This window comes from Phragmites australis, chromosome 5, assembly GCF_958298935.1.
Source record: "Phragmites australis chromosome 5, lpPhrAust1.1, whole genome shotgun sequence".
Classification (NCBI taxonomy): Eukaryota; Viridiplantae; Streptophyta; class Magnoliopsida; order Poales; family Poaceae; genus Phragmites; species Phragmites australis.
Genome location: NC_084925.1, coordinates 44,946,565 through 44,964,610, shown reverse-complemented (window position 1 = coordinate 44,964,610; position 18,046 = coordinate 44,946,565). Strand labels below are relative to the sequence as shown.

General features: G+C 42.3%; 2 protein-coding genes across 5 annotated transcripts; both read left to right on the top strand.

Annotated features, from left to right (window-relative positions):
• The first annotated feature begins 1,557 nt into the window (after positions 1 to 1,557).
• LOC133919962 (serine/arginine-rich splicing factor RSZ21-like) lies at positions 1,558 to 5,668 on the top strand. Of its 4 annotated transcripts, none has more exons than XM_062364553.1 (8): positions 1,558 to 1,659; positions 2,673 to 2,774; positions 3,333 to 3,421; positions 3,811 to 4,042; positions 4,345 to 4,464; positions 4,559 to 4,700; positions 4,816 to 5,016; positions 5,124 to 5,668. In XM_062364553.1, the coding sequence occupies exons 2-5, from the start codon at positions 2,686 to 2,688 to the stop codon at positions 4,424 to 4,426; spliced, it is 492 nt and encodes a 163-aa protein (XP_062220537.1). In that variant the 5' UTR covers positions 1,558 to 1,659; positions 2,673 to 2,685; the 3' UTR covers positions 4,427 to 4,464; positions 4,559 to 4,700; positions 4,816 to 5,016; positions 5,124 to 5,668. The 4 variants fall into 4 exon arrangements, with proteins under 4 accessions (XP_062220537.1, XP_062220536.1, XP_062220535.1 ...); XM_062364552.1 differs by having other exon boundaries at positions 4,816 to 5,298; positions 5,423 to 5,668; XM_062364551.1 differs by having other exon boundaries at positions 4,816 to 5,668.
• Positions 5,669 to 11,348: 5,680 nt separating this feature from the next.
• On the top strand, positions 11,349 to 17,696 carry LOC133919961 (cyclic nucleotide-gated ion channel 17-like). The gene is made up of 6 exons (XM_062364550.1): positions 11,349 to 12,487; positions 13,304 to 13,516; positions 13,627 to 13,913; positions 15,621 to 15,732; positions 15,851 to 16,087; positions 16,671 to 17,696. The coding sequence occupies exons 1-6, from the start codon at positions 11,951 to 11,953 to the stop codon at positions 17,340 to 17,342; spliced, it is 2,058 nt and encodes a 685-aa protein (XP_062220534.1). The 5' UTR covers positions 11,349 to 11,950; the 3' UTR covers positions 17,343 to 17,696.
• Positions 17,697 to 18,046: the final 350 nt, after the last annotated feature.

The window sequence follows — 18,046 nt, the reverse complement described above, 5'->3', positions numbered from 1 at the left end:
TTCGGTGAAGCTTTGGGATGGTGCTGATCGGGATCTGTGTGTGTTTTGCTGTGTAATTTTCAGGTTTCTGATTGTACTGCGTTTGTTACTGATCGAATAAAGTCACTCCGTCTAAAAAAATGTATTTATGTTGATATGCATAATGATTGCGTATTATTCAGTGGTGGACTTCTGGTGTGAACTTTGTCGACGAAAGACCTTCAAAAAGAGTAGGTTAAAAGATCAACAATACACGAGGAAGAAGTACAGCCATTCACCTAGATGGCTAGATTACAAGAAGCACACAAAGTCTCAAATCAATATTGGGCGCCCATCAACATTTCTTGCTTGTACACCCTCATATACGTGCTGTCCAACAAACATACATACTGTTTTCAACTTTCTGAAGGAAACTCGATCAGATCTGTACCAACAAGAGTATACACTAAAACAGGGGAAACAACCAACCAAATCGCCTTCAAAAGAAAAAAAACAAACAAAACAGAAGAATAACCAAACTGAAAAACCTACAACTTCTCACACTATGATACACAAAGGAAAAAAAAAAACTCAAAACAGTTGGACTTAACGTCTATTCACTATACTGAAGGAGCTGACTTTCATTGGTGTAGCGACCACGAGGGGAGCCTCCGGAGGGTCACTGGTTGCGAAGTTCTCATGCATGAAGCGGCTGTCGACAATTGATTCATCCTTGAGGACAACCTTGTAGCAGTAGCAACTCTTGAGGCCCTGCTGATCACGGTAGCACTCATTGTTGCTGTCCTTGACTTGCTGAAAGTTCCATATGACACTGAATTCGCCGACTGTCGCAACAAGATGCTTTTCTTGCTTTCCTTTCTCCGTTACCTGAGGAAGTCAATGGCATAAAGAGGAACACACATCAGAACGAATGCTGAATAAACATCAAGAACTTATGATCTGTAAGAAGCCAATTTACAACCAAATAAACATAATAAAGGGAACTTACAAGCTTCATCGGATAGGATTTTTGGGAGTGCAAATGCGCGCGAGTGCAACTAACGATTAATATCAAGGACGGTTGCTTCGCGAGGGGGCAAAGTTTTTTTCTTCTTCTTTTTGGGTTTTTAATTTACGTCATTATAAATATCATGTTTTTAAAATATGTAACTATACTTTCAATATTTGAAAATATGTTATTATAAATATTTTGAAATTAGATAACTGCCATTATGCTGGAGACTAAGGTAATGACGCTGATCCAATTTTAAAAAATTTGTAATTGTATGGATTCAATTTCAAAAGATTCGTAATAGCATGTATATGATTTAAAAAATTATTGCATCATATTTTAAAATATTAAAAATGTAGTAATATATTTTAAAACTGTGATATTTAAAATGACATAAATTAAAAAATCTTTCTTTTTTTTTTGAGTGGAGGGCGAAGGGAACTAGGAGAGGAAAGGTGAGTGTTGGACTGTTGGGCCGGGCCTGGAGAAAGCTGGGTTGAGCATGCCTGCGTGCGGAGCAACGGTCCACGCGAATACACGGCTCGGTTCAAACGAGCAGCCCGATAGACTAGTATCTGGCCTCGTCTCCTTCCATTCCCCGAACCAGAAGCTTCACTCTGCCCGCCGCCGCGGCGGGAACTCGCCCGTGCCGAGTCCGCGCGCCGAGCGCTAGTCTCATTTCCGCGCAGGTAACCCCAATCCCCTAGAGTTTCGTCTCATGATAGCATCCACTTCTATCATTCACCCCCCCCCCCCCCCAGTTTCGGAACCCTGGAAACCCATCGATTGGTTGTTGCTGTCGCCGTCTCCTCTCGATTAGTGAGCTGGACGGGCGGTTCGTTGGTCCGATTTTCGTACCCTGCTTGGTCGCGCCGTGGTTCGATTCGCTTGCCCGTTCCCTTTGGGAGGTCGTACTAAGCCCATCTCGTGGTGAATGACAGTTGTAGCGCATTCTTATTTGCCTGTTACTGTTGTTGACGAGTAATTGGCTAATTGCTTGTTCGCTCCTCTATTTTGGAGTATGACTGGAATTAACCCCATGGTTTAGGGCTCTAGCTTTGCGCTCAAGGAGTCAAGGATAGGAAATAGGCTTGTCTTCCTACTATGGTGCTGAGTGCTGACTATTGTGCCGTGGAAAATTTGTGATGTTTCAAATTAAGCTGTAACAGCAAAGCATCGGTTCATAGACATACTTGTTGAGCATGATAAGACCTAGTGTTCAATTAAGGATCGGGGTGACTTTTCATACTGGATAATGTGGCCTGTGGTGGCTGTGTGATGTTGTACGGGACATCTCTTGATTCCTGACACCCAGCCCTTAGTATCAACTGGATGTGAAATGAATTCAGGATGTGCACTTTATGTTAATTGTTCACGAAGGTTGCTAGAGTTTGTCGCACAACAAGTCGTAATTGATGATCTAAAAGTGTCTAATCTTTTTAGCCCTCTTGCCTTTTTGTGCCGATACCTTCAGGTAATAGGAAATCTAATTGTAATTGTAATTGATGATCTAAAATTGTCTAATCTTTTTAGCCCTCCTGCCTTTTTGTGCAGATACCTTTAGGTAAAAGGAAATCTAATTGTAATTGCAATTGATGATCTAAAAGTGTCTAATCTTTTTAGCCCTCTTGCCTTTGTGTGCAGATACCTTCAGGTAAAAGGAAATCTCTTTGTAATTTGTTGCTCTCTTGATTAAATTCAGGAATTTGTTCACAATGGCCCGGGTGTATGTTGGCAACTTGGATGCCCAGGTGACTTCTGGTGAACTTGAAGACGAGTTCCGTGTGTTTGGGGTTCTGCGAAGGTCACCTTTTGTCAAAGTCATTTTCTATTTCCTATAATTATGTTTTTGTATTTACATTTTGCTGGTTAGTTTTATAGCATTTTAGTGATATATATGTTCACTTATCGTGTTCTGGGAGGGCAGCCTACCTGATGTCACTCTGCTCATATTGTTCATCGGGAGTTGATTGAGCTTGATAGGACCAGATCCTTTCTCCATTTCATTAAGCTTGTTTTATACATATGTGATATTTGACTTTTCAAGGACTGTCACCTTATGACCAAGTATGTCGATTACTGTAGTTTCATACTTTGCAAACTTCCGTCCAACTATATCATCCGCCCAGAGAAGCATTTCTTATTTCTAATGCTTATGTTCATTATTCATTGTCCACCAACTTTGTTTCCTTTTATAAACTAGTATTTCTATGGAGATTTGCAATGATTATTATCTTCATGTGGTTTCTAATGTGCTGATCAGTTGTACCTGTTACATATGCTTTTTGACTTGGTGCTTTACGAGATGAGGTTTGAAGTTGTTTCTCCTGATGCAATTTGCTAACTGTTGTTATTAATGCAGTGTCTGGGTTGCGCGGAAACCCCCTGGTTTTGCATTTATTGATTTTGATGACAAGAGGGATGCGGAGGATGCAATTCGTGATCTAGATGGTATGCAACAGTGTCTTTTGGGTGAACTTGCTTGAAGCTTTGTCTGCACATTCTTTGATGTTTTGCAGAAACTTCCTGAGATTGTATGATAAATTGTTCGACCAGCAGTACATGTAGAGCTTGCAATTTTGGTCTTTTGTGGGTGAATGAAGATGCATTAGGATGTTTAGAAAGATATTACTACTATGTGGGTGAATGAAGATGCATTAGGATGTTTAGAAATATATTACTACTATGTTACAAGGAAGCTTGTTTGGAAGTTTCAATTTGCAGATTACATCCTAGCCACTGAGCTCTAATTCATAGATGGGGAATTCTGAATTTGCATTTTGCTACTCATCATTTAGGTGTTATTTATGGCTTGCATTGATGTATGGTTTCTAAAATAGGCAAGAATGGATGGAGAGTTAAGCTATCTCGCAGTTCCAGTGGTCGTGGTGGTCGTGATCGGAATGGTGGGTCTGAGTCGAAGTGCTATGAATGTGGTGAGTCTGGGCACTTTGCACGCGAATGTCGTCTGCGGATTGGTTCTGGAGGTCTAGGCAGTGGAAGACGTCGCAGCAGGAGCAGGAGCCGCAGTCGCAGCCCCAGATACCGCAGGAGTCCGAGCTATAGTAGAAGGTAACCATTTTTTTTAGCTTTGTAGACAATTTTGGTTGTGTTAATTAACTCTAAACTTCAATGTTCATCCCTAAATGTTTATGTCTTAGAAAACTGATAGCATTCTACTTTAGTGCCCTCCTATCATAAATCCATGATGGGGTTGGCTGGCCTGCTTTTGACGTGTACTTTGCCCATTTGATTTTGTCATTTGACATTCTTCTCTACTTCATTTTATCTTTTTTTTAAGAAAAATACCAAGTACAATGTACAGAACCAACATTAGATGAAAGAAAAGCTCTGACTAGTTACTCTGCTAACAGAAGTTATAGCCCTCGTTATCGCTCTCCAAGGCGCCATAGTGTTTCGCCAGCTCGTGGACACAGTTATAGCAGGTCTCCATAGTACAACTGCGGCCAAGATGAATCTCCCTGTGCTAATGGGTACTTCAAATCAGTGAAGTTTACAATTTTAAGTTGCTGTACAGCTTTATAAAACTTACTATATCTAACATAGTCATATGTGTATATTTTCCAGAGGTGATGATGCCAGGTACCGACATAGCAGGAGCTAGACCTGAAGCCTGTGCCTGGGTCGTGTTTTGTGTGAGAACTTTCTCCTTGGCTTGTCTGCCAGGAACATTTTAGGAACTGTCGTCAGCTGCATGACTTCAGTTCAGGTTTACAACTTTATCTAGCTTATTATGATTGTTCGATTATGCCATTAAAAGACCTTATGATTTGGATGTAGTATTGCAACTAAGACATATTACCTTTCTTCTGTGTGTTAAAAAGGCATGTTCTGCTTAAACGACTCGGCCAACTACGGTGCTCAGTTGTAGTCTTCATGGTTTTGTTCCACCCTCATTCTTGGCACACCCTTTCCTGCAAACAAATGTGAATCTTGCATTACTCCCTGCCTTCGATGCCTCATCATGACTGTCATTCTTCAGTGAAGCAAATTATTAACATCTTCCCCCCTATAAAGTTGATGAGGTATTGAGTACTGATAACTGCAGCTTGCAAAAGTAATAACTCGTTGGATTGTTTATAGAACAAGAACTCTGCAGTGTATTGGTAATGCAAAGCTTATGTGAAAATAGATCTACAACTGAGCCGCTTGGGCATTGGGATGAATGAATGTGGCCTTCAGCTGCTGCCTAGTTGGGCATCTGAGGAACTTGATAAGACTGACTTCAGCAGAAACTTCGCCTGTTGGTGTGGTTTTTCGTTCTTCATTTTCGGTGTACGTCAGTCATCATTGTCAATCAAATGAAGGTGCATTCCCTGTCTTCCACCTTGATTGCATCATCGTGATTGATAGTCCTTGTTCATGCGGTGATGAGGCAAAATTGGAATCTTCTTGCTTCTGTTTATGCCAAGTTATTCTTCATACCTGCAGTCTACAGAACATTTTTTTGCCGCTTGCCACTGCATTATGGTTACAGCACGTCAATACCTGAGTTTTGGGGTCTACTTTAACATTTTTGTCGAACTACTGGCCATACCAATGTATATTTATACATACATATTAATTGACTCGGGTTTAACCTTAGATATCCAAGCATGAATTCCTGCTGTACAAAATGTAGTTAAATTAACTGGTTTAGCCAACTATAATTTTCTGATTAGTGTATGCATTGATTTATGCTAGCGTCAGCATCCAGTTGTACTGAAATGTTCGTTTCTCCAGAAGATATTTGCATACAAATACCTTCACAAATACATGTACAGAATTGAGGTATGGTCTAGTTGTTGCTTATACAAAATGAATTCGAGTGAAGGCCTTTTCAATATGTCCAATACTCTTTGATGAATATTTGGAATGGGCACTGGCGCACTGCCTGCTACATCCATTTGGGTACACCTCTGCCATATCCACACTGACTCGTGCTAATCAAAGTTTCTTTTTCGACCTGAACTATGGTATGCTTGTGCTGACCGGAACAGCATTGCAAATAATTAACCATCAGTCCCTGAAATCTTAATTTTCATTTCCCCTTTCCGTATTAAGTGATGTTCTATAATTCTATCATCATTATGTAAGATGTGCCTTCACACATTCATGTATTCGTAAGCCCGTGCTGTGCAATCCCCGCCCCCCACAAAAATAAATAAAAATAAATAAAAATCTAATGAATATTTGCATTTAGGTGCCATAGATAGCCCACATCAGTTCTTGCGAACCAAACCTGGATTCATTATGTATGATTCCAGGATGTTACATCGATCGGTTCGCCTCTCGTTTATAAGCATGAAACTTCGTTTCGTTGTGTTAAGGAGTTCGATACTGTTTTGATGTGCTTTGGGCGAAGGTTAGTTGCTACCCTGTTTGAGACATTGCTCCTTGGATCCGAGTCAGCTAATCTGCCCAGTGTCACGCTTTTTGCTGGTGTCCTGTTTACGGTATCCATGTGCGTGTTTGCTCGGCTACCTAGCTCCTCAACTCAACCTTTCCCATGTAATCTTTGGGGAGGTTGTTTGGCATCAGGCATGTGGCGTTCCACATGGGGCACACGCTGGCGGTTCCTGACAGCTGATCCGTGGACACAAAACATCACTAGCTTAGGCAGTTCACATAGCGTACTGTCCTTTTTCTGCTGTATTTGTGGTCTTAATCAAGCTATTTTTTTTAACCTAGTGATGCTTTTGAACTCCCAAGAAAAATACTTTTTGTTCTTTTGATAAGAGATTAATAGACTTTGTGAAGGTAAGTTGCGCAATATGTTATTGCAAATATTAGCTGCCATCAGTCACTATCTCGTCCGTTCGTAAGAGATGCGACCCTTAACAATTCGTCTTAAACTTATTCATGTTTTGTCTTCTTGATAGTAAAGTACCATGTCAGCGCTACAACTACTCGAACGTTCACACACACTGCCAGTTGGTCTTTCTGGATACCTCTAACCTTCAGTTCAGTGCCAACACGGGACGAGCTGTCTTTTGTTTGCAAGTTGGTAACTCAAGACGATTTAATTGGATGGGCACGAGTGAATAAACAAGAGTAAGTGATCGGCCACAGCCGCAGCCAAAGGCCCGAAGCCGTCAGCTCAGGACTCGAATCCAGGGCCGGCACGCTCCGGGGGAGGTGCGGCACCCGCGAATCCGCGATCAGCTGTCGTGCGCACGGTGGATCGCATCAGGAGGAGCGCCGCTCCCGCTGCCGGGTGCAGCCTGCACGACGCTCGCCACGGTCCAATATTTTTGGCTCCCCCCGCGTCGGCGCGCGGTCAGCAGCGGCTCCCTGGCACGCAGACGCAGGGAGGAGTTCCTCGTGCAGCCGGCCCCTCGCTGGCCGCGCCCCTCTCGCCATCCGCTCGGGCAGGCTACCGCGTTACAGTTGGCGCGCCGCGGAGGCCGACGCGGAAATTTTCTGCTCGTAAGCGTGCCGCCGATCTGCCGCTGCTCCGTCCGGCGCACGACTGGCGAGACGAGACGTACTCCAAGCTGTAGCTGTCGAGCAAGCTCCGCCGATTCTGACGTAAATGGAGTATCTGATTATGCGCTGCCTGAAATATCCGAATTGCTGTACGATGGCCGGTGCCGCAACACCACTTGTGCTGTGCGATCCGCGTGTTTTTGTTTCAGTTCAACGGATAATGGTGCGCTTTTAGGGTGTCCAAAATTATCAGGACTAGGACAAGCAGTACTACTCATCACAGCGTAAAGAGGCGACCTGATCTGACAGGCAAGGCGGAAGGCGACTCCCTTTTCGGCTCCACGCACGACCACGGCAGGAAGGGGCAGATCAAGTGGTGGCGTCGCGCGCAAACCGGAAGTGGTGACAGGCTGACAGATCCAAGTCGCAAGCCTGAAGACTTGTACTTTCTTATTCACCCAAGCCTGATGATTGCTGGTTTGAAGCATTGCGTTTAACCCGTCCAAATCCAATCCGGTGTCAATGGCATGCCGTGTCTAATTGTGAGGTGATGACTTTAATTAATTGATCAATTTTCATGTGAAACTTGTGTATAGTATAACAGAGGGGTATTTTGAACTTTGAACTAAGCCCTTCCTAAGTCCTAAGCCCTAACATCTCTCCGGTTTACAAGCACTTAGGGACGAACCCAGAAGAGACCCAACAAAAGCACAGCCTCCGTTTAAATTCTTATTTTTCAATAAACTTTAATAGATTTATAACTTTTTAAAAAATAAAAATGGTATATCCTGCTCAATTTTTTGACTCGTCTTCTCCGAGACCGAGACCAACAGACAACCACTTGCCCACTTTCTCATCGTCGAACCCAAAAAGAAAGGTACGTGGTTAACACATACACGTGCATGTGTTAGTCGGTCCGCCCGCACACTCTAATTAGAAAAGCTACTTAATTAACAACGTTCTAATATCCAAGAGCCCACACATCCTAGTTAGAAAAGGACTAGTTATGTGACATCCTAATCAAGCAAGCCAGCCAAAAAAGGCATTGCGTGGGAGCGTGGCCACATTCGCACGCGTGCGTGGTAATGCCATTATCTGCATATATGAAGAAGCAATTTCTTACCTAAGAAAAACACACATATATGAATTTAGATCTAGCATCCCCTCACATCCGTCTGGTGATCTATATTTTTTTGAGAAATTTTTTAAAGAAAATTAAGTCAGATTTGAATAGAAATATGGCTATATGTTTCAAGTCAAATATGAATAGAAATGTGCCTTTTTGTTTCACCTATTGATCTAGAAAAAGTTAGAATGTTGCAATTTATATGCATCACATAAGAACATTATATGCATCCTATATTTTGGAGAAAAAGAAGCTAAGTTTTCATATCTTGCACTATGCCATCGTAGATAAACATGCTAATCAGTTACCCTAAAACACACATTTCTAAGTCGATAGTTGCACATATCACAACTAATCTGCGATCCACATATCATAAGAGTTTGAATACATAAAAAAAACACATGATATGAATGTAGCTAAAAATGAAGTTTCAACTAGAAACATATAAGATGATCTTATGACTACTATTAATGTAGCTAATAGAAATTTGCACGATAGCATGGTCACACATGAGATCCTTCTTTCTGATAGAACGTATGCACAATAAGCATAGTACTGACCATTTGAGTACCTATAGAGCGATCAGATAAATGGTATGAGCAATTAATTTTGTCATGTATTGGTTCATTTTGCTTTGTGCTACATTTGTCAACTTATTTGCTTATCATAAATGGATTAAGTTATACAATTACTTATCATAAACACACTTGTCATAGTTTGAAAAATACTTATCTAAAATAGTTAAGTAGCCTAATTGAATCAAAAAATTGCCTGACAATAAGTAAGTTTTTGGTTATCAGTTCTAAAAAAAGTTTTCTCTAAATAGTTAAATAGTCTAATTGAATCAATAGATTTGCTCACAATATACAAATTTTTATTTATCAATTCATAAAAATTAGACTTGGCTGAAATATTAAGTGGCCTGATTGAATCACTAGATTTGCTTGATAGGGAGCATAAAAAAGGAATCACCTTACATTTGGATGTTACCTTGCATGGAAGCACATTGGATCTGCACATTGAAGCAAATATGAGCAGATAGGTTCACATATCATATACATCTAGATCACAAAATTCTGCACAATTTGCTTGATCCCACATGTGTAGATTTTTCTTTCTTGCAAAATTTATGCACAATAAACATTGTACTGACCATTTGAGCACCTTGATTACAACCAGAGAAAAAAAAAGGGAATGAGTAATTAACTTTGCAATCTAGTTTTTCATGTACTTTCTGCTACACATTTGGAAAAATAATTGCTTATCAATTAAAAAAAATATGATTCTCTAAAATAGTTAAGTAGCCTAACTAAATCACTAGATTTGCCTTACCGTAGATGCAAAACAAACAAAAAGCTATAAAAAAGCTAAATTTGCATGACACTTCTTTCTCCTAAGATGTATGCACATTAAACATTAATTTTACATTTTGAGTATCTGGAGTGTGAAACAAACAAAGAGTACCTGGAGTGTAAAATAAACAGACAGTACCTAGAGTGCAAAAAGAAAATAAGTGGAAATCATAAGCAATTTGTTACATCTCTGCAAGCAGATCAATGCAATCATACACTTGCGGCATTCATCCTAATCACCCTGTCTGGCCTTCCCACTAATTAATCACCCCTCCAGTGCAGCGCTCGCACAGTTATGTTCTGAACATACCCCTCCCTGTTTATGCGCTTGCGGCAAGCTAGCCATGTCATTCTGTACGAAATGGTTGTTTTCCTAGATACATTTATTGGTGAATTTACAAAAACAAATCCATCTAAACTCTGAAAGCATATTAGTTTCAAGTTACAAGCAAAGTAGATGAATTTAAGAAACAAAATTAGCATTTTGACACATTTTGAAAAGTAAATTTAAAGTAATATATAGGAAACTTAACATTTGTGGATTAAATTCGAAAAACAGTTTTTATGTATTTTTACTAGATAACATTAAAGCGATAGAGACAAATTGGCACAAATGGAAAAACAAAAGTCAGAATAGAAAAAAAAGAAACCCACAAACATGGAGGAGGGAATGCTGGTGAGGTTGCTTGCTCAACCTTGAGAATGATGTCGTGGCTTGAATGCATTTGCACCCGTTGTTGGTGGGATTGAGTGCAAGAAGGACGGCCACCGTGTTGTGTTCGTTGCGCACGCGTGTGGCCCCGTTGTCGATGAAGGAGCTCAAGCATCTGGTGGCGACGAGGGTTGTCGAGGATGCTGAGCATGACTTGGTATAGTCCTAGCTCCTGGGAGACCATGACGAGCAGAGTAGCAAGTCGTCATCTCGAACACCGTCATGATAACCATATCTGCTCCGTCAAAAAACGTGAATCAAAGTTGAGAAGTATAAAACCGAAACGGAGCAATATAGAAAACAATGGTGGACCAGGCTACAGCCAGAGACGACGATCGATGCCTCTATCGTGCCCCCACCAGATTAGGATTTGTGATAAGGGATTCACCCACCTCTGTCGGTTGCGAGCTATGGATTACGCGTGCCGCCTTAGTGCTTGAGCACCGAGCCACCCCCAATCCCTACCCGGACGTTGCCCACATGTTAACTTGTTGCGCTGTGCTTGCTCGAGGAGGATTCATGGATAAGTTTGGATTCATAAGTAGATTGAGAGAGAGTTTTTTTAGTCGGAGTGAGAGAGGTTTGGGAAAGAGAAAAGAGTGGGAAGAGAGATACTTTGGGGAGGAGGAATCGATAGAGGGAGAAACAAACTCCTGAGAGGGACCGTAGGAGCCATATCGCACGGCAAGAAAGGGTGTGCCAGCACAGATGCTTTAGCCGGCAAAAATTAGTCTTTTAAAAAAACTCCAATTATCACTTCGCTAACCACAGTAAAAACCCATCAATTAGCGGCGGCTACTCCTAATAAAGTACTAGTAATTAAGACGAGGGCGAGCATCCCTGCCCCTGCGGGAGCTTCTGCTCCCACGCTCGCCTCCCTTCCTCCAACTCCTCGCTGCCGGCTGTAAGGATCCTGCCAACTTGCTTCCTCGTCCTCCCGCTCCTGCTTTCTCACCCCAGATTCACCCCACCGGGCTCCATCGCGTCGCCGGCGGCCGGGTCGTCGCCCCCACAGCCCCACCCCCCGGCGCCCGCCACCATCAAACATACCCTCTTCGCCTGGCGGCGCCGCCGATCGCATCTCTTCTCTTCCTTCCACCGAAGCACGCCGGCGACAATTCTTCGCTCCTACTCGTTCCCCTCCCCCCTCCTCCTCCTCCACCACCACCACCACCACCACCGCATCCTCCTCTCTGCTGGTACTTGGAAGTGCAGATCCATCCAGTCTCGGATGCATTTCTCCTTTTGTCGTTAAGGAATGCACCCCCGGCTTGCTTCGATGGATTGCTCCGAGAACTAGTTTTGTTCTGGTCTTCCATTTCTACGACGCGAGCGATTTGTTTGCTGCGTGGTGGAGCAGCATGACCAGATTATTCTCCAGAATTTTTCGGGTGTCGACTGAGCCCCCAGGCCCCCTGAAGCCAGCCATACCGATTCACCAGAAGCAGGCGGCTCTCGCGGCTAGCAAGCATGGCGTGGCGATCTCGAGGAAGCACATGGCTTTTGTGGCGGGAGATGAGCAGTGGTACAATAAGATTTTTGATCCGTCAAGCGAATTCATCTTGACATGGAACCGCGTCTTCCTCTTTTCCTGCTTCGTCTCTCTATTTATAGACCCTCTCTACTTCTATGTGCCCAAGATCATCTACGCCAGTCCCAATTCCTGTGTTGGGACAGACAGACGTTTCGCCATCGGTGTCACATTCCTTCGATCAATTGCTGATTTATTATATGTCTTGCACATCATAATAAAGTTCAGAACCGCATTTATGAATCCAAGCTCGACCTTGAGGGTGTTTGGAAGAGGAGATCTTGTCACAGATCCCAAGGAAATCGCATGGAAATATTTGAGGTCTGACTTTGCTGTTGATGTGGCGGCCGCATTGCCTTTGCCACAGGTAACGTGGTACTCTTCTTTTTGTTCTTGATAAATGGAGTATTACCAGTACCAGTGATCCTTGGTGCTAGGCTGCTTGTCATAAGTACTCGCTATGTTCGTACTTATTTTAGGTAATTCATGACTGCATACTGATACAAATACGGTACTGAACGGCCAAAGTTCACTGTGAAGTTACAAGCTACCCTGATTTTCTGAAAAGAAGGCATTCCATAAAAATGATTTTGCTCTTGCTAAATAGATGGCATGCTCGACAATGGTTAATTTTTTTTCTAGAGAAATGGCACTTAGAGATATTGTGGAGCTCAAGAGATAATCTCTAGACCCTCATATGATGCACTTTGAATTTGTCTATAAATTTGTGAGTACATATATATTTTTGGAAACAATTAAGTACATACACTCCAATAGGGTTTCACTACTGTCATTGTAGCATGATCATCGCCAAACACATATATTGCTTCTTCATATCTTTGAATGTTCCTGTACATAGGTCAAACTTTAATTTCATGTTAGTTTGTTGGTTGATGACCTTACTAGTTACTACAATCTGCTTTTAAATACGGAACTCCTTTTATGATGCGCAGCCATATCTAGTTTGTCCTAGTTCATTTTTATTCAGCTATATGTGCCTTAGAGCCAGAAATACTGAAGGAAAAGAAAACATTTCTCTATGTTCTCTTTGGGCAAATTTATTGTACTGTCAGGCCTAAAAGTACTAAGTCTCAACTTTTCGTACTAAGTCTCAACTGTGAATAATGTAATTTCCTAGACCTCACTTTGGACCTTTACTTACATATCTTCACTTTTATTGCAGATCATTGTCTGGTTTGTGATACCAGCTATAAAGTATTCCACTTCTGAGCATAACAATAACATTCTGGTGCTCATAGTTCTTGCTCAGTATTTACCAAGATTATATCTCATATTCCCGTTAACTTATGAAATTGTCAAAGCTACTGGTGTTGTTGCTAAGACTGCTTGGGAAGGGGCTGCGTACAACCTGGTCCTCTACATGATAGCTAGTCATGTACGATATTCATATGCATTTAAGTAGTCTTTGGTCATTCGTATCTTGTTTTAGCAATTTTCATGTTAGATGTGATGTGAAGTTTTCATCCCTTGTTCCTCTTTTTTCAGGTACTAGGTGCACTCTGGTATTTGCTATCTGTTGATCGCCAGACAGCCTGCTGGAAAAAGAGTTGCAGGAATGAAACTGGTTGTGATATTAAGTTCCTAGATTGTGATGCAACACCAAATCATAATTGGGCAACTACAACTGCTGTCTTCAGCGATTGTAATGCTAGTGATGGCTCCATCAATTTTGATTTTGGCATGTTCCAGCCTGCATTGTTGAATCAAGCACCTGCTCAAAGTTTCGCGATGAAGTATTTCTATTCCCTCTGGTGGGGGTTGCAGAATTTGAGGTATTTCCTTATCAGGCATTTTCATATCTATGATGCAAACTAGAGTGCCAAATTGAAACTTGTCTTACGTTTCCCTCGCATAAACCAGTGTTGTTTAAGGTAGTGTTTGGATGGGTGTATGTGCCCATCCATGTATGAGGTGGTCCAGGATATGACCAAGTCTCAGTGTTGGGTTGCATGGATGGTACGAAGCTGTCCAGGATGGAATTGAACAGATTCTTGGAATATTCACAATTGACGCTGAACGAACTCGAGTGGCAAAATTGGTCGCACCACTCTGTCCAGGACCGAACCATCCCGTGTTCTCGCGTTGCGCTCACCTCCCATCGAAACATTCGTCTCCCGTCGCGTGCTGCTCGAATCTAAGGGCAGTGCCGCCAGACACCCTTTCTTCTGACCATCTACAACTGCTGCCCCTGCTGCCGCTTTCGTGTCCTCGCTGTGCTGCTCCCCATCGTACCAGGCTCCTCCACACCACTGCAGTGCATCGCATCGCTGCGGTGACTGCCACCTTGGCGGAGCTCGGGGGCGGCTCCGGCCCGAGCAAATGCGGGTGGTGAGGCGGCCAGGGACCAAGGGTGTCGAGGTGGAATGGGAAGTGGACCAAGTAGAGGATGATCTACACGGCGGTCGACACGTTCTACCTGACGGATGAGCAATTGTGGGACTCACCGTCATGGAAGGATGAGATTGAGGTTCCATTGTAGATTAAAGCTTTATTTGCGTCACTGCATCTTATTAATTTGGGGGGATTTGGAGAAAAATGCAACTGGATCTGTGTATTACTTGGATTGTTAGCAGAAAGGTGGCAGAAAAGGATTACCTTTCTGCTTGATTAAGTTGAATAGCTGATAATTGATGAGCCGTCAGATGATGAGTGTTTGCTGCCTCTGTGCATTTCTTTCTGGGTGGTCATTTTATTTGTAGAATTGGCTTCTTCTCAATTTCCTAAAATGTTGTAAAAGGGCAATGGAGTTGTAAATTGAAGTAGTAAATGCTTGCTTGGCTCCACCATTTTGAAGTTCAATTTAGTGGAACTGTGGAATTAACAGATTTTCATTTGAGACTGTATCTCGATGATAAGTATGTTGTATACAATAGATATTTGGGCTCAGTGGTCCGAATCTTGTATGCTGCTATCATTGTGATTAAACTGGTTCTGACCCCAAGAGCAAAATTCTTATTGATTCTCATTTGTCTACCGCTTACAACTGCAAATTTTGTCTACTGCTTAGAAGAGCATGTGTAGAGGAGGTAAGCTCACCCCAAGTAGAGATGAGGTAAGCTCACTTCATAGATTCAGGTAACCAAACAAAAGCTTATATAAGGTTGTCCCATTCCATACAACCAACCAAACAGAAACATGTATCATTTTATACAGCCAACCAAACATCAGACTTGTACCAATCCATCCAAGATCAACCCATCCCGCTGAACCATCCCATATAGGATCATCTTCCATGCAAACAACCAAACACTACCTAACACTACTGTATGGGTTGAGGACTTTGACATGAATCATATATTATTTTGTGTTAAACAAAATGTTAGGATCTTACTCTTGTGTTTGCAATTTCAAGTTCACTAATAAAGTACCTTGAAAGTTCAATCTAGTTCTTTGATGTTGTCGTGGTTGTTAACTTTACGAGTTATAAGGTTATACATGGTTTTGCTAACAAGCTATATATCTATTTCATTTTCGAACAGCTGTTACGGCCAGACTCTTACTGTGAGTACCTATATTGGTGAGACGCTCTATTGTATATTCTTGGCAGTACTTGGTCTCATCTTGTTTGCGCATTTGATTGGAAATGTGCAGGTACTTTTTATCTACCTGATTGCACTCTTTATAACATAGAAGTTTGTTATACATGAATTTATCGCTTTAACTGTTTTTCTGGAGCTTTCTATCTTACATTGTCACAATTGTTTTCAAGACCTACCTGCAATCTATCACTGTGAGAGTTGAGGAATGGAGATTAAAGCAAAGAGATACTGAGGAGTGGATGAGACATCGTCAACTTCCTCATGAACTGCGGGAAAGGGTGAGACGATTCATCCAGTACAAGTGGCTAGCGACTCGAGGTGTGAATGAAGAGTCTATACTGCATGCTCTACCCACAGATCTTCGGCGTGACATTAAGCGCCACCTTTGCTTGGGTCTTGTTCGCCGGGTAAATACTTTTGCATGCTTTGGTGAATGTGCAAACCGAATAAATGCTTCAAACTGCAATGTTTGTCTTATGGATGGTGTATAATGCTACACCGTTTCTGTATACATCAAACTTGTCCATCACTATAAAATTCATGAAATTACATGACCTCTTCATATATATATTAGAAGTAAGCATCATATTAGCAGTGTCATGATAGCAATTTGAGGTGATTTGCTTGCTATAAAAGATACAATTGTAGCTATTGACCCTAGGTGGGCTAGTGGTACTGGCTTCTAATAAGAGCTGAGAAAACATGTCTTGGTAAATCGGATGTTATGGCCCCGTTTCAATTATTCAGAGGAAATGTGTTCCTCCTAGATGGGTATTACTTATGAATCTTTTTCTTCCAAGTAGACAGCTTAGCGGTCTGAACTTCTTAGCTCCAAAGGCTACTGTACCATCGAAATATTTCTGAGAATCCAGACTGTATTTTCTAGCAATCCAAATATATCCCCAAAAGGGAAATCCCTTGTTAATTTGCACTATAGATTGCCTTATCCTTAATTGTATGGTAATCTCTCTTCCTATCATAATATTTCAGGTTCCATTTTTCTCCCAGATGGATGATCAACTTCTTGATGCCATCTGTGAGCGTCTTGTATCAGCACTGTGCACAAAGGGCACATACATTGTCCGGGAGGGTGATCCAGTGACTGAGATGCTCTTCATCATCCGTGGGAAACTGGAAAGCTCCACAACAAATGGTGGTCGCACAGGCTTCTTCAATTCAATTACCCTGAAACCTGGTGATTTCTGCGGCGAGGAACTTCTTGGATGGGCTCTTGTCCCCAAGCCTACTACCAACTTGCCATCATCCACTCGGACAGTGAAGGCACTCATAGAAGTGGAGGCCTTTGCACTCCAGGCCGAGGATCTCAAGTTTGTCGCCAATCAGTTCAGGCGACTGCACAGCAAGAAGTTGCAACACACTTTCCGGTGCCACTCGCACCACTGGAGAACTTGGGCCTCATGCTTCATTCAAACTGCTTGGCAGCGTTTCAAGAGGAGGAAGATGGCAAAGGACTTGAGTATGAGAGAGTCTTTCAATTCTGTTAGATTAGATGAGTTGGGTTACGAAGATGACTCTCCACCCAAGAATAGTCTCGCTCTAAAATTCATAGCTAGGACTAGGAAAGTGCCTCAGAACATGAAAGAATTGCCTAAGCTAAGGAAGCCACACGAGCCGGATTTCTCAGCTGAACCTGATGACTAATATTCTATGCCCCGTACAGTGGTCATTGCTGCAGCTGCTGCTAACTCTGCTGCAGTTACTCCTATTTACTGCATGAAGGAGGCTACAAGCGAACATGGTACCATGAATGGAACTTGGGTTGATGGTACCTTTTGTTGACGTGAGGAAGGTAACTTGTAGCTCAAAATGTGAACTTCTGGCTGAGATAGGTTAAATGGTTGCAAGTTAACTAGATGTTAGTTATCGCCATGTTGTACATTCAGATGTCTTTGTGGCTATAGAATTCTAACATTGGAGCCTGTGGTTACATTGTTTGTAACTTTGGAGTCTGTAAAATATGAGGCTGGCTATTTTTCGGAAAAATGTCATCACAAATTGTCTCTGTCATGTACACATGTATGATGTATCTGTGTCAAAAGGTGGTGCTAAGATCACGCGCATCTGCCTAGCCTGCTTTTGAAGCTGGAACGTGATGGAATATAGTTCTCGTTAGCTATAAGTATTCACAACCCGAGCAGAGAGCACAAGGCAGGCCAACACAATCTCTGTTCGTTGTGTAGGCTGCTATGTTGTTGACCCATCATATGATCCGCACCTCAGCCTGTCCATGCAGCCCCCAGCTTTTGGCATCTGGCCATCTACTTCCCTTGGAGATGAACGGCGTGCGGAGGAGGATCATGCACGCCGTGGACGACGAGGGGATGAATGTCTTTGAAGTCTGAAGG

Excerpts from the sequence above, each read along its gene's own strand:
- LOC133919962 (XM_062364553.1), top strand. The coding sequence starts at position 2,686 with ATGGCCCGGGTGTATGTTGGCAACTTGGATGCCCAGGTGACTTCTGGT. Across the intron at positions 3,422-3,810 it reads TGCAATTCGTGATCTAGATG|GCAAGAATGGATGGAGAGTT; the intron begins GTATGCAACAGT and ends TTTCTAAAATAG. Across the intron at positions 4,043-4,344 it reads AGTCCGAGCTATAGTAGAAG|AAGTTATAGCCCTCGTTATC; the intron begins GTAACCATTTTT and ends CTCTGCTAACAG.
- LOC133919961 (XM_062364550.1), top strand. The coding sequence starts at position 11,951 with ATGACCAGATTATTCTCCAGAATTTTTCGGGTGTCGACTGAGCCCCCA. Across the intron at positions 13,517-13,626 it reads TCTACATGATAGCTAGTCAT|GTACTAGGTGCACTCTGGTA; the intron begins GTACGATATTCA and ends CTCTTTTTTCAG. Across the intron at positions 16,088-16,670 it reads GCTTGGGTCTTGTTCGCCGG|GTTCCATTTTTCTCCCAGAT; the intron begins GTAAATACTTTT and ends ATAATATTTCAG.